This window comes from Tachysurus fulvidraco, chromosome 24, assembly GCF_022655615.1.
Source record: "Tachysurus fulvidraco isolate hzauxx_2018 chromosome 24, HZAU_PFXX_2.0, whole genome shotgun sequence".
Lineage (NCBI taxonomy): Eukaryota > Metazoa > Chordata > Actinopteri > Siluriformes > Bagridae > Tachysurus > Tachysurus fulvidraco.
In genome coordinates this window covers 16,753,889-16,781,416 of record NC_062541.1, presented here as the reverse complement: position 1 = coordinate 16,781,416, position 27,528 = coordinate 16,753,889, and the positions used below count along the sequence as shown (strand labels likewise).

Here is a 27,528-nt window from a genome sequence, read left to right as displayed (position 1 = left end):
GCATGGAATGGAAAACCTCAAGAGAAACCTTGAGAGGAACCAGACTCATCCTCGTCTGAGTGACACCGAATAATAAGCCATGGTTAGAATTGAATCGAGAAACATATAGAATTAAACAACATTGGCAATCTGTTTGGAACAAGCCAAGTCTAACCCTATCACAAAATAAATTCATGTTGTACTAAACAAGTTAATACCAGCACTGTGGGGTCTTTTTTTTTTTAATCTACAAGCTTAACAGTTTTATCTTCCACGTGCACACACCTTTAATAGACTGCTCGTTCACACTGGTGTCAGGGTCTCTGTGTGAGCAGGTAATAAGTTTCACAAAGATTTATTTTCCTTATATATCTCTTTTTCTGCATCTGTTCAATATTAGTGTTTAAACTGAATTAAATAGAACAAACTCCAGGTTTGTCTTTTGTCGTTTTGCGTCTTACGTCACTTACATCGAGCGAGACTAAAGAAATATTCTGACACGTGTGTTGTTGTAATAACTTCTACTACATACAGTACGTCGATCCGCCTTCATATTTATACGCATAATGGCTTCAAATTCTGTACTATAAATATGAGCAAAAGGAAAGAACATATACATACGCTTTTTAAAAAAAAAACAGCTCGGTAATGTCAGAAGTGAGAAATAATGAGCTTTTTGCAGGGTCATTTTTGACTCCATTCCTCATGGCAGAATTTTTCCAGGGTCCTGCTGATGAACTTGCAATTTCAACGTCCTCCTCCAAACATTTCTGATGGGATTCAGTGGAGGTATTGTTTCTGTTTGCAGACAGAACATCTGTCACTTTCTTCGCTGATGAGATTCAATTCTCCTCTAGCATGTCCTAATAAATGTTTCCTCCTAATTGTTTGTGTAGAACAGCCCCATACCACGATGCTCCCACCACCATGTTTCAGCATGACCATGATGTTCTTAGGATCATATGATCGTGTGCGATCTCTTCTTTCTTTAAGAATGAACATTGCCAAGTTCTTTTATTTTGTGCTTTGTATTTAATCTTTTTACGTTTTCATCACCTGCTTCTTCTAGTATGAAATCTTCCTAATCAACGGCAACATCATTTATAATAAGACCAGCATTTAAACCTTGTCTAAATACTTTCAGTTCATTACATGCATTAACGTTTTTTTGTTCACATTTCTAAGCACAAAAGCAAGAAAAATATTATTTGTGTAAGTCCTACATGGATATATGCACTGGAGATACATATAATAATAATAATAATAATAATAATAATAATAATAATAATAATAATAATAATAATAATAATAATAATAATAATAATAAGCATCTGAACATTTATTTCTCCTCATCATACCATCGTACTTGGACCACATGGACTGTTGGTGCTTTTCTGTAAGCCCCAAGTCACACAAGTGACCAACACATGCGCACACATACAGACTTTCGAAAGCAGCCCCATTCATGTTGCTAGGTAACAGACTCTCCCCATAAAGCCAATTCATTCTTATTATGTGTTTTGATTTATTTATTTTGATTATTCAGTAGACATATGAGAGAGTGAATGTGTAGAGTGTAAATATGTAAGGTAGGTGATCATTTATATAAGCCAGCATGTAGATGTGTGACCTCTCTCTCTGTCTCACACTCACACTCACACACACACACACACATACACGTACACACACACACTCTCTCTCAGTGAAACTGTGGGCTGGGCTGGGCTGGGCTTCAGATGGAGTGTACAAATTGATATTTTCACTTATGAGTGTACCTTCTGATATTAAATGTTAAGTGTGCAATAACCAGCATTTGGAGAAAATGATTTCTGTGGGTTATTACAGAAAATTAAAAGTAATGCTTGCCCACACAACAGGAAATAAAATTTAGATGGAATTCATTTCCTCTGGATCCTGTATGGCTTTACTGCACGCCGTCTGTGATTTAAATGATTTCTAAGACCGGGTTTGATCCGATCTTCCTCCATTCGCAGAGCCAGGGAGGCTTAAAATCCTAAAAATGCTGACCTTTCCCTTCACTGGCATTCCATCACAGACCGAAGAGCTGACTTTCCTGAGGCTATTCCTGTTATCTGACTTCTAAAGAATGACAACAACAACAACAACAATAATAATAATAATAATAACAACAATAAAAATAATAATAATAATAATAATAATAATAATAATAATAATAATAATAATAATGTTGGTATGTACAGTATCAGAACCCCATGGCTCAGTCCTTACATAAAGCATAAAGTTGTGTATTTATTCTATTGAATAATGAACACTGTGTGGAAATTAGTTTTGTTCCAGAGAGTTAAAATGACTGTCCCAATTCCTCAAGCAAGCAGTACATCAGAAAGATGGCTTGCTATTTTAGTGACCAAATGTTGTTAAGTGCTATTTAGATAAACTGCAATTAAACACACAGGAACTGATTACAGGGGGTTGAGGGGAAGGAGGGGGGGGGTTGACAAGGAACCAACCAGTCCTGGGGCTTTCATTTGGTTTGCACTCTAATGTAAGCTGATTAATTATGAACCCTACAGGAGTGAAATAAGGTGGATAAAGCGGGGAACAGAGATCCCCAGGACTGAGGGACAATTCATGGGATTATCAGCAGCAGCAGCATCATCATCATCATGGACCAAGGTGAGGAAGATGGTGAAGGGCTTCGGCCATCTGAACTATAGACTCTTCTCTCTGGTTCTGCTGTTTCAGGGCCGACCCCAAAAAAGGAGGAGGAGCTTCTTATTCTGGACTTCTCTGATAACACCTCTATCTTATCTATACTTTGTATACACACTCACTACATACACACACCCCAAACACACTCACTACATACACACACCCCAAACACACTCACTACATACACACACCCCAAACACACTCACTACATACACACACCCCAAACACACTCACTACATACACACACCCCAAACACACTCACTACATACACACACCCCAAACACACTCACTACATTCACACACACCAAACACACTCACTACATACACACACCCCAAATACACTCACTACATACACACACCCCAAACACACTCACTACATACACACACCCCAAACACACTCACTACATACACACACCCCAAATACACTCACTACATACACACACCCCAAACACACTCACTACAGACACACACCCCAAACACACCACTACACACACACACCAAACACACTCACTACAACACACACCCCAAATACACTCACACATACACACACCCCAAACACACCACACAACACACACCCCAAACACACTCACTACAACACACACCCCAAATACACTCACTACATACACACACCCCAAACACACTCACTACATACACACACCCCAAACACACTCACTACATACACACACCCCAAACACACTCACTACATACACACACCCCAAACACACTCACTACATACACACACCCCAAACACACTCACTACATACACACACCCCAAACACACTCACTACATACACACACCCCAAACACACTCACTACATACACACACCCCAAACACACTCACTACATTCACACACACCAAACACACTCACTAAATACAAACACCCCATACACACACACACACACACACACACACACACACACACACCCCAAACACACTCACTACATTCACACACACCAAACACACTCACTAAATACAAACACCCCATACACACACACACACACACACACACCCCAAACACACTCACTACATACACACACCCCAAACACACTCACTACATACACACACCCCAAACACACTCACTACATACACACACCCCATACACACACACACACACACACACACACACCCCAAACACACTCACTACATACACACAACCCAAACACACTCACTACATACACACACCCCAAACACACTCACTACATACACACACCCCAAACACACTCACTACATACACACCCCAAACACACTCACTACATACACACACCCCAAACACACTCACTACATACACACACCCCAAACACACTCACTACATACACACACCCCAAACAAATTCACTACAGACATACACCCCATACACACACACACACACACACACACACACCCCAAAGACTCTCACTACAGACATACACCCCATACACACACCTCAAACACACTCACTACAGACACACACACCATACACACACTACACACACCTCCCAAACACACTCACTACAGACACACACACCATACACAACTCAAGCACACTCACTACACACACACCCACCACACACACACACACACTCACTACACACACCCCCACCACACACACTCAATACACACACACCACCACCACACACTCACTACACATACACCCCCACACACACTTACTAAACAAACACACACGCCACACACTCACTACACATACACCCCCACCACAAATACACACTCTCTCACACACACACTCACTACACCACACACACACACACACACACACACACACACACACACACACACACACACACACACACACAAAATTGCCCAGTCAGGTTCTGTAGGTGAGCAATTTAGCATCTCAAAATAAATAGAACCAGCTTCTTATGATCAAAGCAAAACTTTGACAGGAGAAAACCTTGAAAAAAGAGAGCTAATGAATCTCCCATAGTGTTTATGTTACAGCCGCTCTTCTTTCTGCCACTGAGAAACATCTCTATATAATCATTCCAACATGCCAAGCTGCCCGGGCTGTGGACCTTCTCTCGGCTCAGCTCGGGGTCTTCCACAATTTACATTAATTGCTCAATGTTGACATGCAAGCATCTGGGTCAGGACGTGTGTTTTCTCTGGCACTAATGAAGGATACAAGCGGCTTCCTGAAAGTGTAATGAAGGCAGCTACAGTACGTCACCTGCATCTTAATGCCCTAGACTCTGGTATAGCTTATCACTTCGAACGAATCAAAGTAAGAATGACGGAGTCCAGCAAGGAGAACTAACGATCACTCAAATAAAAACTTCCTTGCAGAAAATCGTGTGTGTTATTAAAGAGGACCAGTGAAAAAGCATGTACACAAATATAATGTAACAGCAGTCATGCCAACCAAACAGACAGAAGCAAACAATTACCTCACATTATCTGTCAAGGTGAATGAAAATATACATTATAAATACTAATTATTTGTAGGAGGCTTTTAATTCCCCCCTTTAGACAGATAGCAGGCAAATCTCTTATTTTTAGGAGCACCTGCAATAAACAGAATAAAAACACATTCTTGGTTGCTATAGAAACCTCAAGGTTAATTTCCCTTTACTTTCAGTACTGAGATCAGAATGAAATAAATCAAGGAAGACTGAGACTGAGTGGCTGGTAGAGGAAAAAAAAATAAAAAGAATAAATAAAAAAAAAGATCTTGCTTCACTCCACCTGTGTTTGCTCAACAAATTGTTCTCATTTGCTGAAATGACTCTTGGACAAACATAAGCAGTCCTCATTTAATCTCCCCCAGATCCCGATTTAGTCTAATCAAGATGTCTGTTTGAGCGAAAGAAAAAAAAGCATGACAAGCTTGTAATGGTGTACAGGACGTGGTCCTGATGTCTTCACTCTTACAGAACAATCAGGTTGTTTTGAAAAGCAACATGTCTCTGTTAAGAGAGAGAAAATCAGCTGCGGTCTTAAACCCGGTTCAGCTCCCCCCACGTGACCCCCGACATGTCACGACGTTCCCTCCGAAGCACATTTACTTTTCCTCCATCTGTGCTGTCTAGAAATGATCAGAAGATGAAAGATTAAATGTTGCTCGCTCTCTTAACTTCTCCTTTAATGAGCTGCAAAAGTGATTGTTACTTAATCCTCACAAACGCCCGTCACAGTGCGGTATTCAAAACACCAGTTAATTTGAAATGTGCAATAACGAGGTGTCGAAATTGAGTCACTTCCAGAACATGAATAGAGTAGAGGCCCAGTGGGCGTCTGTGAGGTCTGTGATTCACTGGCCGGCTCGCTGACAGTCATCCTGCCATCTGTTTTGATAGGTGGGAGAAAGTAAATACATCAACACAAACCCTGGCTATGGACAACACTATGCTTTTGGGGGAACTGTTGGAATGTATTTGTACACGTGTGTGTGTGTGTGTGTGTGTGTGTGTGTGTGTGTGTGTGTGTGTGTGTGTGTGTGTGTGTGTGTGAGTGAGTGTGTGTGTCTGTGTGTGTGTGTGTGTGTGTGTGTGTGTGTGTGTGTGTGTGTGTGTGTGTGTGTGTGTGTGTGTGTGTGTGTGTGTGTGTGTCTGTGTGTGTGTGAGTGTGTGTGTGTGTGTGTGTGTGTGTGTGTGTGTGTGTGTGTGTGTGTGTGTGTGAGTGTGTGTGTGTGTGTGTGTGTGTATATGTGTGTGTGTGTGAGAGAGTGTGGTTGTGTGTGTGTGAGTGTGTGTGTGTGTGTGTGTGTGTGTGTGTGTGTGTGTCTGTGTGTGTGTGTGTCTGTGTGTGTGTGTGTGTGTGTGTGTGTGTGTGTGTGTCTGTGTGTGTGTGTGTGTGTGTGTGTGTGTGTGTGTGTGTGTGTGTGTGTGTGTGTGTGTGTGTGTGTGTGTGTGTGTGTGTGTGTGTGTGTGTGTTGTAGACTCACCCGAAGGCGACGCGCTCTGCTTTGTGTGGGAGGGTCTGCGGGCTGGCGCCGGCAGGTGGAGGCTCTCTTCTGCTCCTGAGGGACTGGCTCCTCTGCACCTGCCTCATCACACTGCTCTTCAGATCCAGCAGCGTAGACATGGTTCGTCCGACACCTGTGACAGAGACACGAGTGAGCAATATGAGCAGAATCTCTTTCATTTCTTTCTCCAAATTGGAAGGAAACAAAAGCAATTAACCCCGCGTCCACCTCGCTGACCAACCTTTGGCTGCGCATGCAGAGAGTATAATGAATAATTACTGTAATCACAGCCTGCATCCAGTCCTGCATGCGCTCTGCACGCAGCTCCGAGAGATCCTGTGTGGTGTTAATTGACGTGTGTGTGCCAGGCACATTTGTCTGTGCCACAGCGAGTGATCGGCAGTGTAAGATCAAAAGGCAGCAATTACACACCACCTCCATTATGAGTGCAGATTTCTGACTAACCGTTCCGATGTGAAGAGACGGAGTGCGAGTTCACTTGGGTATGCTCATGTCATTCCTGTGTATCTGTGAACTGGCATTCTTAGAAAAAAAAATTAAACTGTACCCTTCTTATCTTATCTACCCTGATGGACTGCATTAACAGGACGTGAGAGTGTATGAGAGTGCACACGCTGAAATACTCACTAAATATGCAAATGTTGTACCTTTGATGGTACCACCCCAGTGGCGAGGAAAGATGGAGTTTAGTTACACATAGAAGCAAGGAAACAAAAAAGAGCAATAAAACAAATGCTTCAAAGAAACTGAGAAAAGACGAAGATGACTATTCGAATGCGAAGGGTTTTGATAAACCGTGAAGTCTCTAATAGACCCACAAACAGCCCTTTCACAAAGCTGACAGTCAGCGTTCTCTTCTGTTAAACCTCGAAAGGTTACGGGGAGGAGCTCTGAAGCCTACTCACGCTTCATCATCTACATGAAGACTGAGAAAGAGCATAAAAGTGAAGTGATAGCACAAAAGACCACGATCATTCGGAGAGCATTTAGACTCGATTCTGCTGCTTTTACGCTGAAAAGAAAGGGAATAAATGAGGTGTTTGGGGTGTTTTCATGTGGATGCAGGTGAAGAGCTTCAGCTACTGTTCTCATCAAACACCCTTTATTTATTTATTCATTTATTTTCTTCTGCTTTTTTTGTGATTGCATGATGAAATATACATGAGTTAATCATTAATTTAAGACATTACTGTTTTATGCATGTTACATGGATAGAAGATACAGTAGAACTGTCTATATTGGGGATGTAGATGAATAATCACCTGGACAACAGTTATAGACTGTCGAATGAGCAAAGAAAGTTTAAACTTACCTTAATGATTCATTTTAGTCATTTATACAAAGGGCTTTTTTCTTACTTATGACACCGCCCTTAACCCCAGGTTATTGTGGCCCTAAACCCCGCCCTTAACCCCAGGTTATTGTGGCCCTAAACCCCGCCCTTAACCCCAGGTTATTGTGGCCCTAAACCCCGCCCTTAACCCCAGGTTATTGTGGCTCTAAACCCCACCCTTAACCCCAGGTTATTGTGGCCCTAAACCCCGCCCTTAACCCCAGGTTATTGTGGCTCTAAACCCCACCCTTAACCCCAGGTTATTGTGGTTCTAAACCCCGCCCTTAACCCCAGGTTATTGTGGCTCTAAACCCCGCCCTTAACCCCAGGTTATTGTGGCTCTAAACCCCACCCTTAACCCCAGGTTATTGTGGCCCTAAACCCCGCCCTTAACCCCAGGTTATTGTGGCTCTAAACCCCACCCTTAACCCCAGGTTATTGTGGCCCTAAACCCCACCTTTAACCCCAGATTATTGTGGCTCTAAACTCCGCCCTTAACCCCAGATTATTGTGGTTCTAAACCCTGCCCTTAACCCCAGATTATTGTGGCTCTAAACCCCGCCCTTAACCCCAGATTATTGTGGCTCTAAACCCCGCCCTTAACCCCAGATTACTGTGGCTCTAAACCCCGCCCTTAACCCAAGATTATTGTGGCTCTAATCCCAGCCCTTAACCCAGGGTTATTGTGGCTCTAATCCCAGCCCTTAACCCAGGGTTATTGTGGCTCTAATCCCCGCCCTTAACCCCGGGTTATTGTGGCCCTAAACCCTGCCCTTAACCCCGGGTTATCGTGGCTCTAATCCCCACCCTTAACCCTGGGTTATTGGTGATCTAATCCCCACCCTTAACCCCAGATTATTGTGACTCTAATCCCCACCCTTAACCCTGGGTTATTGTGGATCTAATCCCTGCCCTTAACCCTGGATTATTGTGGCTCTAAACTCCACCCTTAACCCCAGATTACTGTGGCTCTAAACCCCACCCTTAACCCCAGATTACTGTGGCTCTAAACTCCGCCCTTAACCCCAGATTATTGTGGCTCTAAACCCCGCCCTTAACCCCAGATTACTGTGGCTCTAAACCCCACCCTTAACCCCAGGTTATTGTGGCTCAAAACCCCACCCTTAACCCCAGATTATTGTGGCTCTAAACCCTGCCCTTCACCCCAGATTATTGTTGGCTCTAATCCCAGCCCTTAACCCAGGGTTATTGTGGCTCCAAACCCCGCCCTTAACCTCAGGTTAGTGTGGCTCTAAACAACGCACATAACCCTGGCTAGAGGAAGGTTTTCCATGCGTTTCCTCGGGGTTATGAAACCCTGCTCTGAAGCCTTTACAGTGTTAAGTCCACATTGCGGTGCTAAACGTGTTCAGTGTAAAACGACGTGCTGTTCCAATGTTACGACTCGACACTTAACAACAGAAACCCAATGAGAAAGTGAACAATGTCTCTGTGCCACATATCAGGTGAAAAGCAGGACGTAGAGACACTGAACAAAAACGGCTCTGTAGATAGAGTCAGGAGACAAAACGCTGAACATCACGGAAGTGCACGCCGTAGTGAGGGGGAAATACGTCATGCTGAGAAATTAGAGGAAGTTACAGAGATGTCGCCGGACGTCTGGTCGACTAGACGACAAACTTCAGAAGAACAAAAAAGAAGAGAAAGTTGTGAAAGATAACAAAACCTGCTCAGGTGCAGAGCCACAGACCTGAACTTTTTTCCTCACTGATGTGAAAGCGTGAGACGTGGCGTTATTTAAAGCGGCCGCACGCTGGATTTATCCGATCAGGGTTGTCGATGCTGCGGATATGCAAATGAGAAGAAGGTTGCAGGGCACTGAGTTTAGCCCCAGTGTATCATCACACAGGGAAAGATTTAACGTGTGCTTCCTCATCTTTTGATATTGCTCGTGATGTTTTTGCAATTGTTCATGTTTTTCTCTTATTCAGCCTTGAGCATTATCTATAAGGTCTTGTGTGTGCCCTTTGCACGTAGACCTCAGAATACAGTCGACTGTTTTCATCTTATATCTAGACGATGCGGTGCTGAGGCTTTTTTGTATAACTCTTTGACTAGACCCTGGTTCTTTGTCTCCTGATACTTCAAGCATCTTATTTCTGATAGAGCTGCAGTGTTTTGAGCATCCAGAGAGATTTACAGCAGATCTCTGTGACTTTGGACAAGGTGTGATTGCTGGAGGTAGAACAGCAGATACACAGCATGAATCTACAAACACACAGCAATAAGTTTAAATAATATTTAGCACACAGCAGAATCTATTCCTGATAAAGTTCACGCTTGGGTTGTATATCATCCCCAAATATCTCTAGCTCTACTCAAGGAGGTTTTTCCATAATCAAGTTCATCTTTAAGCTGTTGCCCAGGCATGACATTTCCCACATGATCCTCATGACCAACAGGAAGTCTGGTCATCTTTTTTATTTGCTCATTCTGGTCAAATCTCAAAAATGCTGTTATTTATCCAGGGGTTCGTTCTGTGTTCTCATATGTACAGTATACGTACATTCTAACAGGTTGGCATCTGTCATTTACACTTTTTTAAAGCCCTAAAATCCCAACACAAGCGTTTATTCCAGATCAGTATCAGCAGTTAAATGTTTAAGCTCCAGCCTCAACGCCATTAACCCAGCGAGAAAAAGTCCAAAGGCGACAGCCCTCCACTCCGCACTAATAGAACCGGACGTGCATTAAGAAAGGTCAGGTTCCCAGGAGTGAGCTGCACAGTTTCCTCTCACCTAATAGCTCTTTGCTCTTTTTTCTCTCTCTCAAAAAAAAAGAACGATAGAGAAAGAGGGATAAAAACAAGGCAGGCAGTGTATGAGAAACCTATTTGGAGCATGTAGTTTTGAGATCATAGCTGTTACCAATGGTAATCAGTGAAGGAACTGTAAGCAGCTGCCTCCGAGGTAAACCGGTTTCAATTAGACCTCGCCCAGTCCAGACCGGGTGTCACTCTGTCTCAGCCGTCAGCCCCCATGAAAGCTGCCGTGCCACCCAACACATGGCACCAACTGCCAGGGAAGCACTGGCACAAATCGAAAGCACAAACAGTGCCGTCGACAGCCTTTGCACGTGTGCACGCATACACTCCTGGCCCATGCGGATGACAATGTTGCTTAACAGAGTATCGTCTATGAGAGACAGCCAGGCAGCCCCAGCTTCATCTGCTAGGGATGGTGGGGTCTCTATGGTAACGGCTGAGCCAGACGCAGGTACACAGGAATCCACAAAGAACAGACTTGTGCTATTATATCAGTATTTTCAAGCTAGTTAAGCCGGAAAAAAGGAGAACCAGCTGATACTGACTGGTATTCACAATTTGTCTTTTTAAAGCCTGGAAGAATTTACGAAAAGAATTTCCCTTATCAAACAAGCAAGCCAGCTTTTTTTTTTTTTTGCATACAATTCATCTTTCACAATACTCAAAAGGATATGTGGCATGAATTGGCAAGATAGAAGCAGTCATTCAGATCTGAAAACCCACCACCCCCTGCCATGTTGATCATTCATACGGATTAACCTACTGGTCTCTGTCACATGAAATCAGCCAAGCCTCCTATATAATCCCTTCATTGGGCTGACAAGCTGGAGTCAGCGGCGTAGATTTCTTCAGTCTTGCATGTTTACAGTCTGAAGTGAATTCGTCCTGACATGATGTGACATCTAAACTAGGAAACCTTTTAAACAAAGAGACTTTTTGATTTGCCGTTTGTTTTTGAAGATGCAGATCGACGTGCTGACAAAAAAAAAACCCAGCGAGCTGTCTATAATCCTGGCACATTGTGGTTAAAAAAAAAATCACACAAAGCTTCTCATGCATATCACACAATGCAATGGTGCAATGGTGGAGATTTAAACCAGGAGACCTAAAGCGGGTTTTCTGGTCTTCTTTTCGCTTCCAGGATGTTCCTGTGTTGCTGCTGTATTTGTGCAGTTCTCTACAACCTGATTCCACAGGCATATAATTTCCACCAATTATTTATAACAGCGAGGCCTGTGATTGTTATGAATGCCAATTCTCCTCTCAGCGTCTTAAGGCTGTCAGGATAAACAGCCAGGCTGAAGTCAAGCCAGTGCTTCCAGAATTTGGAAAACAGCCCAAATGTCACATTTTAATTCTGAGCCTCTAAACAGTGACACAAAAAGGTCAGCGGCGGGGCGGTGATTTAGCTAAAGCCTTAACCCAAACGGTACATGCAAACATTTTAACCTTCAAGCCACTCACTCATCTGGTAACCTAATCAAATCTAGTCTTGAAAACCCAAGACTGTAATCAGACCATAAGAAAGCTCTTACAAGTGCTCGACACACTTTGACCGGACTGTGTTTTCTCTCCCCGTGATGACACCATTGTGTGCAGGAATGAGTCAGTGCCACCATCTGTTTTGAAACCTAAGTGGCACTTAATAAACATAGCCAATAGCATGCATTTCTCAGATGACCAGGGAAAGCTTTGGGTAATGGATATTGTGTCTCTCACTATTAGATTTGGATTCTATGCTGCTGCTGATCTGGAATCTGGAAATAAATGTTGCAAGTTTGGTATAAAACGCAGTCTAGGAGACTCTGTGAGGCATGTTGTAGCGCAGGCGAGACAGAACACAGCACTTATCATTAAGATCAATAAGCAGATAAAGACTATAATCCCCAGGGCTGTGACAAGAGTTCCACAAGAGCATTTGGGATTTGGTGCTCTGTTAAATCCTCGCTGGCCATTTCCTAAGAGACTATCTCAGACCACCATCGAGCCTAACGTCATGAAGCCATGATAGCGCTCGCACTTTGCAATGGAGATCGATCTACGGCGCTAGAACTGTCAGCCTAAGTGTTAGACGACAGAAAGTAAGAATAGCGGTAGTAACTGTTAAGATTGAGCTTTACAGTTGTGAGGAAGAGAATGATGAAGGCCACTCTGACACGCCGTTGTTGTGTAACAAATTAGAATGGCATTTGACGCTCATCTTTTCGAGAGCAGATTGTAATTGATTTGGATACAAATTGACAGACAGAGGAAGTGGCTATTTCAGTGTTTCTTGCTCGCAGCTGAGGAGAGATAGCAGCAGGAGATGTTCTGAAAGAGACTCGAGCGCACAATGACTGGTCTTTAATGTAGCTTTCAAAGGGAAACTTAATATTCTGAAAGCTTGAATGAAGTGTCATAGAATTCAGACGTGGTCAGACACCATCCATTTATACTGCACAGGGTCGAAGGGAACCTGGAGTCTATCTCAGCGGACTCGAGGCATAAGGTACAAGTCACACTGGACGGGTCGCTAACTCGTCACAAGGCACAATCACACATTCACCTGCACACTCCAGACAATTTAGTGATGTCTATCAGTCAACAGAACATGTTTGGGCTGGAGCAGGAACCCCTTGAACCATGGGTAGAACCTACAAACTCCACAAACAGGAAGGGGGGCAGGATTCGAACCACCAACCCTGAAAGTATGAGTCAAACATACTAACCACTAATCCTCTGCACATCAGATCAGACCCCCTGTAGTGAGCATCGTTCTCTGATAAAAGTGCTATTTTATATAATGGCAGTAAAATAGGAGTTCAGTTACTGGGGAAACTGCTTTGAAATTGCACTTTGGTTCACATTTCTGTAAATATCTAGCTGATGTAAATAACTAGCATTAATTCAACAGAAAACACTTCATCAGGTAAACAATGAATACAACAACAGATTTTTATTTACGGTTCTATTAAATCTTGTATAAATGTTGATAAATGCGGTCATGGATGTTGGATGGTGTTGTTTTTACCACCAGTTGAATGCATCCTCTAGACACGTAGTGTTAATCCTGAGGACATAACAAATGTTGTGATTCTGTAAGTCTGACACTAATTACTGAACTCGGTTCTGATTGGATGCAGTAGTTATAGAAGAACAGGGGCATAGAAGCCTTTATTATCACCACATATACATTACAGCACAATGGAATTCTTTTCTTCACATACCCTAACTGAGGACGTTGGGGTCAGAGTGCAGGGGCAGCTATGATAGAGCGCCCCTGGAGCAGGGAGGGTTAAGGGCCTTGCTCAAGGGCCCGGCAGTGGCAGCTTGGCTGTGCTGGGCCTTGAACCCTGATCCTCTAATCAACAACCCAGAGCCTTAACCAGTTGAGCCACTATTTTGTATATTGTGCTTTCTTTGATTGGGTAATATAACATTAAACTGGTTAGGTAAAAAAATGGGTTACCGAGTAGAGCGACAAAACATGAAAATTAGCATTAAATTACATTACATTAAAAGCTATAAGGAAGAGGTGTGGTAGCCTCATGGTTAAGGTGTTGGAAGGTTGCGAAGTTCCACCAAGCTGCCAATGTTGGGGCTCTGATCAAGCCCCTTAAGGACAAGGGTGTCTGCCTAATGCTATTGATATCAATACATTAATGAAGCTGAGCTACTGCCATGCTAATGAAATACGTAGCTACTGTAAGCTTGTAGTATCACTTCTGCTCAGCTGTTCCATTGTGTGTCCTTGCCTCATTATTTCACTTACAATTAAGCAGTTAAAATGTCCAGGGTTGATTTCAAGGGTGGAATCTGTTTGTTAACTCTCAAAGATTCCAGTGACAGTCAGTGAAGCAAACCATCATTATGCTGAAAAAAATCAGCAAACCCATCAGAGAGACCGTTAGGTTTGGTGCGTTCTTAAAAAGAAAGAACGTACCGATGAGCTCAGGAAACACCAAAAGACCATGAAGACAAACAGAAAACAAGTGTAGAGGATGACAGTGAATTGTCTCTCTGGAGAAGAAAAATCCTTACACAACAGTTAACCAGATCAGGAAGATCCTCCAGGAGGTCGATTCATCCGTGTCAAGTCAAGTCTACAATCAAGAGAAGATTTCACCAGAGGAAATACAGAGGGTTTCTGGAGCATCATCCAATGAGAACCAGTAGAAGCCATCGGTTGAAGACATACCGGAGTATTGTATGAAACACAAATCAAATGTGATTCCTAAATGATAGAATCACAGCTTTTGTTCTTGTAGTTTTAGTCAATGATGAAAACGGGTAATAAAAAGCGTGTACTGTAAAGTATATTCCGTACTCGAGAACCCACAAAGAGAACGGTGAGCACTTTTATCTGTTCGAATCTGTTTAGTGTTTCTGACGAATCTCACAGTAAGCCAAGCGTACATCTAAGATGTCAGAGCAAGGTCTGAGGGATCTACCCAGCTTTCAATTTGCAGTAGAGTTTCAGACAGAATAAGAGTCTGAAGCATTTCAGACTGTCACCCACTCACTTTTATTCAGCCGTGCAGACACAGTTCACCTCTCTACTAAATATTCTCCCACATACTCCCCATGTGGATTGCTGTAACTCACCACTGAAACTGGGTCCTGTGGGAATCTGGCTCCTGAACATCCTTCCACACAGAATTAAAAAAAAAAACAAAAAAAAAAACAATCCTGACACTTCAGTCGACACGTATCACGAATCTCACCGACGCCTGACAACATTTTATATGATTTATTCGTTAAACCTGTCAGTCTCACCATGAAATTGGCATCTTGGGACCTTTCAAAAGAGTTAAAGTTTCAGAGATTCGAGTTTTCCTGAAGCCTGAAGGAAATGTTGTAAAATTATATCGTAGCATCACAGTGATGGTAACTTACTGTATGTTTGTTGAGCTAGTTAACATGGAAGGCTAGAGATTCTGAGTCTTATGTAGGGTTGGCGCATGTGGAAATATGGTTGGCTTGGAAACAAACCCTTCTTTACGTTCTCTAACTCCCCTTCTCTAACAGACTGTAATCCGGTATCCATTTCCACTGTGTATTTTTTCCCCAACAAATCATTTTGAGGAACAAGTTGTGTTCACACTATTTTTCTCACAGCATTAATAGTCTATAAAGTAGCTTTTATCTTAGAGGTTTGGTTTGTTTAAAAAATCAGTCTTATGAGACGAAGTTCATTAATGCATTTGCTATAAATTACCATAACAATTAGCATCCAGGATTATCAGCAGACCATCATGTAAATAAGCTAATGCTTCTTTCGTGCTGTATCGTTTTTGCATCATTTCTTTTCTCAAGTGAAGCTCTTTTTTTTTTAACAATTGCACATCTACAATGAATATGCTGAATTTCTGTCATTTAGTAATAACACTGAAGTTCTGTATTAGAATAAAAGTACTGAATAATAGTTCTGTCTGAAAACTAAAAAAACTCAAGAATTAAAAAAAAAGAAAACATTTTTAACATTAGTGCATTAATGTTTATTCATCACTCTGCCCACAAACGTGTGTCTAAATGTGTTGTCTTGAAAATATGGTTTGTTTGTTTTTTTCTAGACATAACCTTCTGGCAAAGGTAACCAAGTCTAAGCAGAATTCAAGACCCTGTCGATGTTCCACTGAAAAAAAAAACACCAGATAGTTTTTTGGACGTAGAAGTTTCTAACAGAAATGATGACACTTTATGTATAGTACTTTTAGAACCCTGAGACTTTTTGTTATGGTTAAGAATAAAGAATATATGGATTATATTATATATTATTTTGTTATGGTTTTGATTGATTATGATAGAGATGAATAATATATTGATATCACTGTGCTTGTACAGTATGTCTTTTATATACATTACCTTACTTTGTGCAGGTCAACAATTAATCCGTCTCGTTTTATACCGAATCGTTTTGTTTGTGTCATTTGTTATGATGGTAAAAGATGCTGGTAAAAGATTTTTATTCATGTACTGTATGCAGCCTTATAATGCAACATAGGGAAAAAGTTCAAGGTAAATATAGAGCAATGGCGTTTCTAGAAAAAAAAAAAAATATATATATATATATATATATATATATATATATATATATATATATATATGCTCATTTTTTTTTAGAAGATCATTACACAACCTTGTCCTGAAAGTAGTCTGGAACTGACTGTGGGCTTAATGTTAGACACAAACCTTTAGCTCAAAACTGTTGTGTTGTTCAACAATGTCAATGATTTCTTAACAACTTCAGTTTCAGATATTTGTCTAGAAGAAAGCCTTTGACAGTTTTGACATTTTGGGTGGAAAATATAGAAATAAATAAAAGATTTTCTTTAAAACATTGTACATAAAATAAATAAATAAATAAATAAATAAATAAATAAATAAATAAATAAATAAATAAATAAATAAATAAGGGAAAAATCTGGAGAGAAAACCATATTAATTTAACTTTAAAAAATTGAGGGAAAACGTGTTTTTTATCTTCATTTAAGTTTTTTTGTAGTTTTGCTACTTTCATTTTCTGATATGAAGCAGAAACCGAAATATTTTGTATCCATATATTTCAATGCTGAACCTCTTTTCTGTTTTTAATCTGTCACTCACTTGACGCTGAAGTCCTGACATTCAGTGGGTTTTATTTGATTTTTTTTTTATTTGTGTACTTTTAATTGCGCAAAACACAGCAACAGGTTAACGACTAATATTTTCTTTTCTGCTGGTCATCATCTCTGCTGCGTAATTCGTTTTTTCCCCCCTACAACATCAAGACCAAACGTTGAGACAAGCTTGCATAATATGAATACATGAATATTAACAATAACTATAAATAAAAAAAACACGTTCTTAGTGTAAACCTTTGTTAGACTCCTGTTAGAAAGAAGTCGGCATCATTTGCGTAACAGAGATGAACTAAACCTCGCCCTTGGTCAGCTCTCCTCGGGCACTGAACATCTGCTGGAACTACAGGTGATGCAATGGAAATGAAAATCCAGTGCTAACCACAACAACAGAACACTACAGATCTATCTAAAGATGTGTAACAGACACGACGTAGAGTAAGGCAGAGAGAAACAAGACGCGATTCGGAGTAAGACGCAGCTGCAAACAGTGTAAAGGGAGAAAGATCTGAATTGTTTGAACAATCTGTCACTATATAGCTGAATGCATCAAGAGTAACAAAAACACACGACTCAAACTTCTCTTTCGAGCTGACCTGAGTCGGAATGAATGAGCTGAGAGTATCTGCTGTTAGATGCGTAATGAGGGAAAAGGCGCTCACCTGTGCGCGGCTCATGCAGTGCTGTGTGGTGTTGGTGTGCGCGCTTCGCACTTTTCTACGCGCACGGAAAACGGGAAATGTGCGCCTCTAGCTGGCGACGCTGCTTTAAGATGATGGGGGGGAAATGGGATGGGAGGTGGAAAGAGACCAGAGACCAGACTCTCAGCGAAGCAAACGCGTTAATTTGCCTTTATTCGATGAAAAACGCTTCATTCACCGAGGCAGCTTTGTCTCGTCCTACTCGTACCAGGTCGCCGAGGATCCATATATGGTCAAAGGAAGTGCAGCCAGACTTGGCATGATTTGGTCTGTTGCTGTGGGGACGTCAGTTCTGCGCTCAGACCAGATTAAACGTCTGCGTGCGTAATTATACGTTTTAGCAGGCACATTTTCTCTTCACTGTGCTTGATTGTATGAACAAAAGTATGTGGACACCAGACCTTTACACCCACGTGTGCCAGTTCCAAAATCCTACAGATTTAACCCCTATTTTGCTCGTATAATTACCTTCAGACTTCTGGTAGGATTTTAGAACCTCTGAGGACACTTGAGTTCTTCCACTTTCTCAACCTTTACCCCACGTCTCCATGGAGCATCACAGATGCTTGGTGCACAACGGCATTGTCATGCTTGAACAGGGGTTGAGTCACTGAGTTGTAGAGAAGGCAAAGTGTAATGTCACAATGTACAAAGACATTTGAAACAATTGTGTGCTTTCAACTTTGTAGTAACTGTTTAGAGCAGAAGAACATGCGAGTTTGAATGTCAGGGGTGCACATACTTTTGGACATCTAGTGTAGTTTACCCAAAATATAAAACAATAAAGTCAACACACACACACACACACACACACACTCAAACCCACACACACTCTCTCTCTCCCACACACACACACGCACACTAGTCAGGGTTAATGCCGTGACCCATTCGTCTAGCATCACAATTTTTCCCTTGTTAAACTCAGTCTGATTCTAAATATATACTGTATAGTGAGGACGTGATGATCCAGCGGTTAAGGCGCTGGGATCTTGATCAGAAGGTTAGGGTTTGAGTCCACAAGCTGCTGAGCATCAACGTTGGGTCATTGGGCAAGGTCCTTAAACTCACCTGCTCCAGGGGCGCCGTCCCTATGGCTTGACCCTGCGCTCTGACCCCATAACCTGGCGAAAACTGGGGCAAGTCGTAGCCTAATGGTTAGAGAGTCTGACTCGTAATCCTAAGGTTGTGGGTTTGAGTCTCGGGCCAGCCACGACTGAGGTGCCCTTGAGCAAGGCACCGAACCCCCCAACTGCTCCCCGGGTGCTGCAGCATAAATGGCTGCCCACTGCTCTGGGTGTGTGTTCACAGTGTGTGTGTGTGTTCACTGCTGTGTATGTGTGCTCACTGCTGTGTGTGTGTTCACTGAGACTCAAACCCACAACCTTAGGATTACGAGTGGTTCACTTTGGATGGGTTAAATGCAGAGAACAAATTCTGAGTATGGGTCACCGTACATAAACGTCACTTATACTGTATAGTGTATGCACACTCAACAAGTGGTTTGATTTTCTGGATGGTTTTTATATTTAATATGAGGAATGAGTCTGATACAAACTGCTGTATGAATATGACCTCTTGTACTGTTTCTTTCTTTTACCTTTTTAACAACAGGATTAAAGGTTTAACTTTAAGGCATTTAGTGCCAGCCGGTTTAACACATGCAGGACAACTTCCCTTTAATTCAAACAAACAAAACATTATGTATTATCTTAGAAAAGTGAGCTCTACAAGATGGATCTTAGTGTTAAGGATATAAACTAGAGTTCTGCTGTTCACCACCAGCAGTTTTTTCTTTTGTTTTTCCCCCCAAAAGTTCATCCTGTCTCATACAGAAGTGCACAGTGGTTTTTAAGGTCCCCTTAGTGACTTTGGCTACTGTGGCTATAGTGTGAACACAGATTTCTAACGTCTGGGAACGTTCTCAGCCTGTTTCTTCTGTGACCATGACAAACGGAAAAGCAGAAGTAACACGAACAACTGAATGAAGAGCAAAGAAAATGCAAACTCTTTGTACACAGGGTGGAAGCGAGACCCAGAACCCCCAACCCTGGTGGTGTGAAACAGACCTGTTAACCACTAAACCACCATGCCATGCCATGCTTACTTTAGCTTCTGTGCTGCTTTTGCACTGGATATTCATTGTTTCTCTGAGGTTTAAAATACACACAATAGCCCATAACAACACAGCCTAAACTAGTTTTTAGAAATTGCAGCTTAAAATCTACTTTGAGTCTTTTTTTATGGGAATGTCTCTAAATGCTTCTCCAAAAAGATCTACAAGAACACTAAGATTGGATGGGGAGCATGTGTGAACTGTCGTCTCTCATAAAAGATGCCTATTCTCAACACAGACTCGACTGTATTATTCAGGTTGTTATAAAAGTTGTCCCAGTCTGAGTTTGTGTGAACTCTAAAGCAGGACTTCTTCATGGACTTGTCTTTGTTTGCCTTCGTTCATTTTTCCCTCAATTCTGACCAGTCTCTAAGTCCCTGTCATTGAAAAAACTCTCCCACAACATGATACTGCCACCACCATGCTTCACCATTGGCACCATAACCAGATCATGAGCAGGTGTAGCATCTAGAGTTCAAACCAATACTTTCCTGTTACGTGCCTGCATCTAGCCTCTCTTCAATAAAACCCTGACTTATGGAGTATCTCTGAGATGTTTCCACATCAACAGGTTCTCCCATTTCTTTTGGAAAACTTCTGCAGTTTTATTAGAGTGAGTACTTGGTTCTTGGTCACCACTCTGACTGAGTTCGGTCAGATGGCCAACCTTAGGCAGATTCCTAGTGGTGCCACATTCTTCTTCATCTTCTCAAGCTTCAGAAATGGACACTATAATTTATACTGTCTCACAGACCCATGTCTCCATACGGTTTTATTGCTGAGGTCTGTTTACAGAGAGTTCCTTGGACTTCATGGCTTGTTTTTTTGTTCGGATCTGCACTGTGAATTGTGAGACATTATACACACACAGGTGTGAGACTTTCTAAATCATGGACAATCACTTGAATTTTCCACAAGTGGACTCCAGTCAAGTTCTACAGACATAATCAAAACAAACAGGAAGTACCAGAGCTCAATTTGGAGTGCCAGGGATCTGATTAATGGGACCATTCTGTTTTTTTTTTGTTAGTTTATTTACTGCCACTTTGCCCTTTCCCCTCTTTGCTCTTATTTTTTGTTGTTGTTTTTTTTGCAGTGATTATGTTTCAGAGTAGCACGACTTTATCATAGAGCGCATAGAAGTATTATGTTCTCCACGTGTACGACGAGATCGAGTGAAAACATAAGAGTCACCTCCGTACGTATCTTGAACGAGTGAAAGAAAAATATATCATGAAGACACCATACCAGATATCACCACACATCTATCCAGATATAGCATCTAAGTGAAAACTTACGTAGCTGAGATTGGAAATAAGTTTCAAGATATAGCCTATTTAGATCTATCATCCAACTCATTCCCTGGAAAATAAAACAAAATGGAATCACGTCCCTAAGCATATCAATCCTCAGACCACTATGACCACCATGTGTAACCGCCCCCAAATCTGCAGCGCCACTCTCGCTATCTTGCTGCTATAAATAGACTCAGACACATTAATTACATGGCTGCTAGAGTGAGGTGCCTCACTTCTCTGAAATTAGCCTGTACACAGGCGTTAAAACAAAGGCAGGGCTGTTGCCAAACTGCCAGTGAAAACTCTTAAATGGCTTCAGCTTAGCGTTAATGAATGCTGGGGAATCCACATACACATCGATCTGATTGGTCCAAAGATCTGACTCTCACAACAGGCGACAAGTTAGCAAGCTAACTGTGATGAGCGATGTATATTTACCTCCTCAAAACCGTGAACCGTCGAGTCAGAGTGATAGATCTAACAATAAAATATGTGTATGTAGGCATCACATATGTTGATTTGATGTCGCTTGCTGAACTCAGAGTTAAGAAGACCGTCCAGAGTTTCCCAAAGAGGAATTCCGTACAGTTTCTTTTTCCTAATAGAAGTCCAGAAATGATGAGATACAACCTCTAGACCAGTGCAGCATTAGTGTAGAGGTTTGAGTTGTTAGTGTTGTTATTGTTTTTGCAAAGGATGATTTCTAGAGTCGCCTTTATCAGTGCATTTCAACAATTGATAAAAGTCTTACTTCATTTAAAATGATTTAAATTTAAAAGAGGGTCCGGTCAGGGAGCTACTGTTTAACAATTGTCCATAAAAGCCTGATTTATAAAGCATTTCTGAGCTGGTTGTCATACCGACAGTCTCTTCCTATTTCTGCAGAGAACTTCTGAAGTATTGCTAGAGCGGCCATTTGGTTCCTGGTCACCTCGCTGGCCTTCTAGCCTAGTTACTGAGTTTGGCCAGATGGCCAGTCCTAGGAAGAGTCCTGGTTGTTCCACACTTCTCTCACTTCTACACAGAGCCCACTGTGCCTCTCAAAGCTTGAAATGGATAACAAATTTTATCCTTTCATGCAGATCTATATCTCCACACAATTTAATTGCTGAGGTCTGAGATCCAAGGACTTCCTTGGACATCATGGCTTGGTTTTTTGGTCTGATCTCCACTGTGAATTGTGGGACGTTATACACACAGGTGTGGTAGATCATGGACAATCAATGGAATTTGCCATAAGTGGACTCGAGACATAATCAAAACAAACAGGATAATAAACAGATGTGGTTTTTTAATCTTAAGAAAGTCATGAGGGAGGTAAAAAGAGAGACTTTTATTATAGCCGCTATAGTGGACGTGGTACTGTAGCTTAGTGGTCAAGGTGTTGAACTACTGATTGGAAGGTTGTGAGTTTGAATCTCAGCACCACCAAGCTGCCACTTCTGTGCCCTTAACCTTCAGCTGTTTAAATTAATAAGTATAAGTAGCTCTGGGTGATGGTGATAACCAAGATTGCAAGAATCTAAATGGTTAAAAAAAAAAAAAGATTTGTATTAGACTTAAAATGGTCATCTTTGGCAAGTTGCTGTGGTGTAAAAGGAATAAAACACCTGCATCACATCATCTCAATGTTGATTTTTTTCCCCTGTAACAGCACACATATTTTATTCCTTACTAGACATACAGTGAGTTCAATACCAAAAGGATAACATTTGACGTAAAGGAAGGTTACTAGACCCTAAGAAAAAACCATGGCAACCGCTCGAGCAGGCTTTCATCCATAGTTAGCTGTAGTAACGTATTCGTTCTTTGAGCTCTTTGTAAATAGACGGTGTTGTCTGGTGGCTCATAAGAGGCTCTCTAAACTTCACACCCCACAAGTGATCCTGTTTGCTGTTTTCATATTCAAATCTGCACAGCTTGGTTGAAAAGATCAAATGGCAATATCTGTTTTAAGATCTCTTTCCTGACAGCGCCCGAGGCATTCGTGTAAGGATGACATCAAAAAGATGAGAAACCGTTAAGTGTTCGTGTGACGAAAGTGTCTTTGATTATATTTGTATTAGTTATTTATTAGACCGCTCTGATCGCAAGACAGATATGGCTGAATTGCTTTTATTTTATGATCTGGGCTTCAGGTCTGCTTTCTCTTAGTTTATTATTATTCTGAGAGAGAGAGAGAGAGAGAGAGAGAGAGAGAGAGAGAGAGAGAGAGAGAGAGAGAGAGAGAGAGAGAGAGAACATTTGGTCAGATGGATTCATGAGTCGTTATGAAACCTGTGAGCCTTTTGTTTGGGTTAAATGATGCTGTTGCATATGGAATACATGGCAGAAACGTCTCATTATTGGCACACATCATTTGGTCAGCATTGGCTGTGCAGTGGCAGTTTGGGGAGCGGCTACAGAAAGACGCTAGCTGTTATTTTGATCAGAAAAAAGGCTTATAATGGCCCTCTGCTCCGTTTCCATGGGCACATCATTTACCCACCCAGCTGGTGTGAAATGCACGAACTGGCTGCCTCATGGCCATCTTTAAAACAACTGTTCTTCTAGTTACCAGCCAGATTGGAAGGCAACAGCAGAACATTTTAATTATTGTTTTCAATTTTAATCGCTAAAAAGATTCAAAGACGACACAAGAACCCCTCGCAAACACCTTCTCCCACAGCGATCCCAGGTCCTGTCAGTAATATCTATGATATTCAAGCACTCCATGATTGTTCTTTGATGAAACTTGGCTAATTGGCTTTATCATGAGCAGCATAATGATAGCGAAATGCAATTTCCATCCATGTACCAAACGGGAGGCGAAACCTAATAGAAACCCTGAGGAAAGACTCCTGCAGAATTAGCTCTCATCACATCAACTTTCTTTTCTTTCTTTTTTTTTGTGTGCATGCCCACAGGATTAAAAAAAATCTGTATCACTCCAGCGTGCAGGGCAATTGTGGCAGCACTAATGATTTAATTTGCATTGCAGACCTGTAATTTGCATTGTGCCTTAATTTTGTTTAACCTGCTGTTTCAAGACAGCAATCAGACAGACCCTTGAGCTTGAGGCTCTGGGAATTCTTCTAAAAAGGACATGCGGCAGTCATTTATGAGCACTTTAAAAAGATTTGCTCGCACTGTAAACATAAATGTGTAAATTACCGAGTTTATGTCACGAGCAGTAGAAATCGAGCGACCGGCGATGGTCATGTAGCTTCTATGTGAGACGCCGTTTTGACGAGGCGAAGACAAACTAACGGCTTGTGCTTCATGTCCTCCCTCAAAACTAGCATTAGCTAGCATTTTCTTTTTGTTCCAAGTTTACAACTAGGCAAGTGATTATTTACCTTATTCATAGATACTTTTACTCATTTCAAGCTTTAAATCTGTCTATAAACGTTCTATTGTTAAATAATTTTGCTCGATTCAGCAAATCGAAGCTAAAAATTAAAGGTAGCTTGTTTTAGTTTAGTTTATTGTAATCTGGCAAAAATAAAATACTAGCTAACTTTGACTCTATTCAAGGGATTTCTACTGGCTAAGATATTAGCTTTTTATATTATAATTTTTTTTTTACATTAACAAAGTTGTAGCTTTACAGTTTCCCTTCACAGGAACTCAGAGACTCGACCCCTGTCCCATCACGACAATGTCCCTGTACACAAAGCACAGAGCTCCATGAAGACATGGTGTGTGAAGGTTGGAGTAGAAGATCTCGAGTGTCCTGCACTGAGCCCTGACTCTGACTCAACCCCACTGAACACCGACTGAACCCCAGACCTCCTCACTCTTACACCATCAGTGTCTGATCTCACTAATGCTCTTGTAGCTGAATGAACACAAACCCACACAGACTCACTCCAACATCTAGTGGTAAGTCTTCACAGAACAGAACAGAAGAGAAGAGAGAAGCTGATTATAACAGGGAAAGAGAATAAATCTGGAATGAGATGCTCAAGAAGGAAATATGGGTCTGATGTTCAGGGCGCACAAACTTTATGCCGTGTAGCATGTACAGCAGAGGCGAAATCATATTTCTTTTGTTTGTACAATATGTTTTATTTTGGAGCATGGTAAAGAAGTTCAAATCTTTATTACAGAGTGAAAATAGTGAAAATAAAAGTCTAGCTTGAGGGTGTACAGTTCAAAAAGTCTCCTCTCTCCTTTTCTTTCCTTTTTATTCAGACATTTATGCAGTTTTGTTGTAGATCCTTCAATAAAAACCATTAACGTATTTTGTAAAATCCCACACAAATCTGTACGTATAGACAACACAGGTTTGGCAATGTATAAACATTTTATTTACTCTAAACACTTACAAGAACAAAATCACCAACACGGATCACTGTATATCTCAGTTTTTACTCAGTGGGCTTTTTTTTTTTTAGTTTTTAGTTTAGTTTTGACAAGGCAGCAAAAAAATCTATCATACTGTATATTACACCATGCTGTCTACACTGCTGCCCACAGCAGGAATGGAAAGTAACATATAGACACTAATTTTAAAAAAAATCATGAAAGTATAAAAGCATCATTTTTACAGCGCTTGGAATACTGACGTTTAAGTAACAGCGTGTTGTACATCGTTCGAATTTGAATAGAATAAAGACGACCTGTTTGAAGGAAGGAAAATAAAAACATTATCACAACGAAATTTCCTTCTGATTTAATCATGATGTTGCATGAGGATTCGTATCGGTGCACCGTTTTATTTATTTATTTTTGCGCATATGAAGCTCTGTAGCAAATATAAAACAAAGGATCCCGAAGCGCTCGCCGTCTCCTGACCAGGCCGATGTCTCACGAAGCAGATTTAATATAAACAGAGCTCCTAATCTACCAGATTGCGTAATACAGCGTGTGTTAGAAATGATTTGAAATGTGATTCTCTTGAAGTTTACACAGCCAGTGGTTAGACTTTCTGACTTGTGCGACGCATGAAGGAGTCTGAGGCCGAGTCCTGAATGACCATTTTGAGCAAACAAAGAGGACGAGATGATCCAAAAAAAATATACATCTATTTTATGAGCATGTACGCTATACGGCCAAAAGTATTCAGACACTGGACTACTGAACAGCCCAATCCAAATCCAAGGGCATTATTATTATAGATTTATTTTCACTACTGTTATTTTAGCCCCCCGGGTGGTCCGGCGGCAGGATCTCGCGTGATCGTTCAGCTACAAGAGCATTAGTGAGATCAGACACTGATGGTGTAAGAGTGAGGAGGTCTGGGGTTCAGTCGGTGTTCAGTGGGGTTGAGTCAGAGTCAGGGCTCAGTGCAGGACACTCGAGATCTTCTACTCCAACCTTCACACACCATGTCTTCATGGAGCTCTGTGCTTTGTGTACAGGTTCACTGCTTGATCTTAGAGACTCGACCCCTGTTCCATCATGACAAAGGGAAACTAAAGACTGACAGCATACGGAGACGTTCTGAACGACGGTGTCCTTCAGAACGGTTAAGGAAGAACCGCCTGTGTTGTCATGGTTAGGTGTCCACGTACTTTAGGCCGTATAGCGTATCATCTCTAATCAGAAGGGTACTTGTGAATACCTGACTCCACTGAACCAGGACTTCTGTGAGACTCTGCGAGCTGAGTGTAGCTCAGAGGCACAAGCAGCACATGGGAAAGCAAGAGAACAGAAGAAGTGACTCAGCATACAGACTTTAGCATTCTGACTGAAGCCTAGTGGGTAAAATAAGTTCCATATAAGATCCCTATCATCTCTGTGGCGTATGCAACAGCTGAACGTTTATTAGACTGTGAATCGTATTAGCACAAATTCAGCCTCCTGTACTCTTAGGCCTGGAGTGACTGAAAAGTAAGTGCATAACCGTCTTATTCAGTACTGACGGCTAGACCGTTAACGTAAATCATTTAACCCTGACCGGAGTGGGAAAAAAACAAAAGGGAAAGTGACGCTCTTATAAAAACCTGGGGAATTTTTCGAAAAAGTGTTGCGGCCACTTACCAAGCTGGATTTGGTAAATCAGATAGTAAACCAATGGTGGAAGATCTGTCCGTGATCCCCGACTCTTAGGCCTGGCCCGACGGGGGTGAGGGTGTGTGGTCACCATGACAACGTAGCCTTGTAAAACCTGCTCCATCGG

The 27,528-nt window shown here is 41.6% G+C and overlaps 2 protein-coding genes across 2 annotated transcripts in view; both read right to left on the bottom strand.

Moving 5' to 3' along the window:
• The window catches only part of baiap3 (BAI1 associated protein 3), a 48,256-nt gene extending 29,994 nt beyond the window's left edge, over positions 1 to 18,262 (bottom strand). The window contains exons 1-2 of the mRNA XM_027134062.2: positions 17,973 to 18,262; positions 6,552 to 6,705 (exon numbers count right to left, since the gene is read on the bottom strand). Of these exons, the coding sequence (XP_026989863.2) occupies positions 6,552 to 6,691 (140 nt within the window). The 5' untranslated portion in view covers positions 6,692 to 6,705; positions 17,973 to 18,262. The remainder of the gene's footprint in view (positions 1 to 6,551; positions 6,706 to 17,972) is intronic.
• Positions 18,263 to 25,447: 7,185 nt separating this feature from the next.
• The window catches only part of ube2ia (ubiquitin-conjugating enzyme E2Ia), a 14,473-nt gene continuing 12,392 nt past the window's right edge, over positions 25,448 to 27,528 (bottom strand). The window contains exon 7 of the mRNA XM_047807990.1: positions 25,448 to 27,528. This exon is cut by the window's right edge and continues 587 nt beyond it. The gene's annotated coding sequence lies outside the window, so the exon portion shown is untranslated.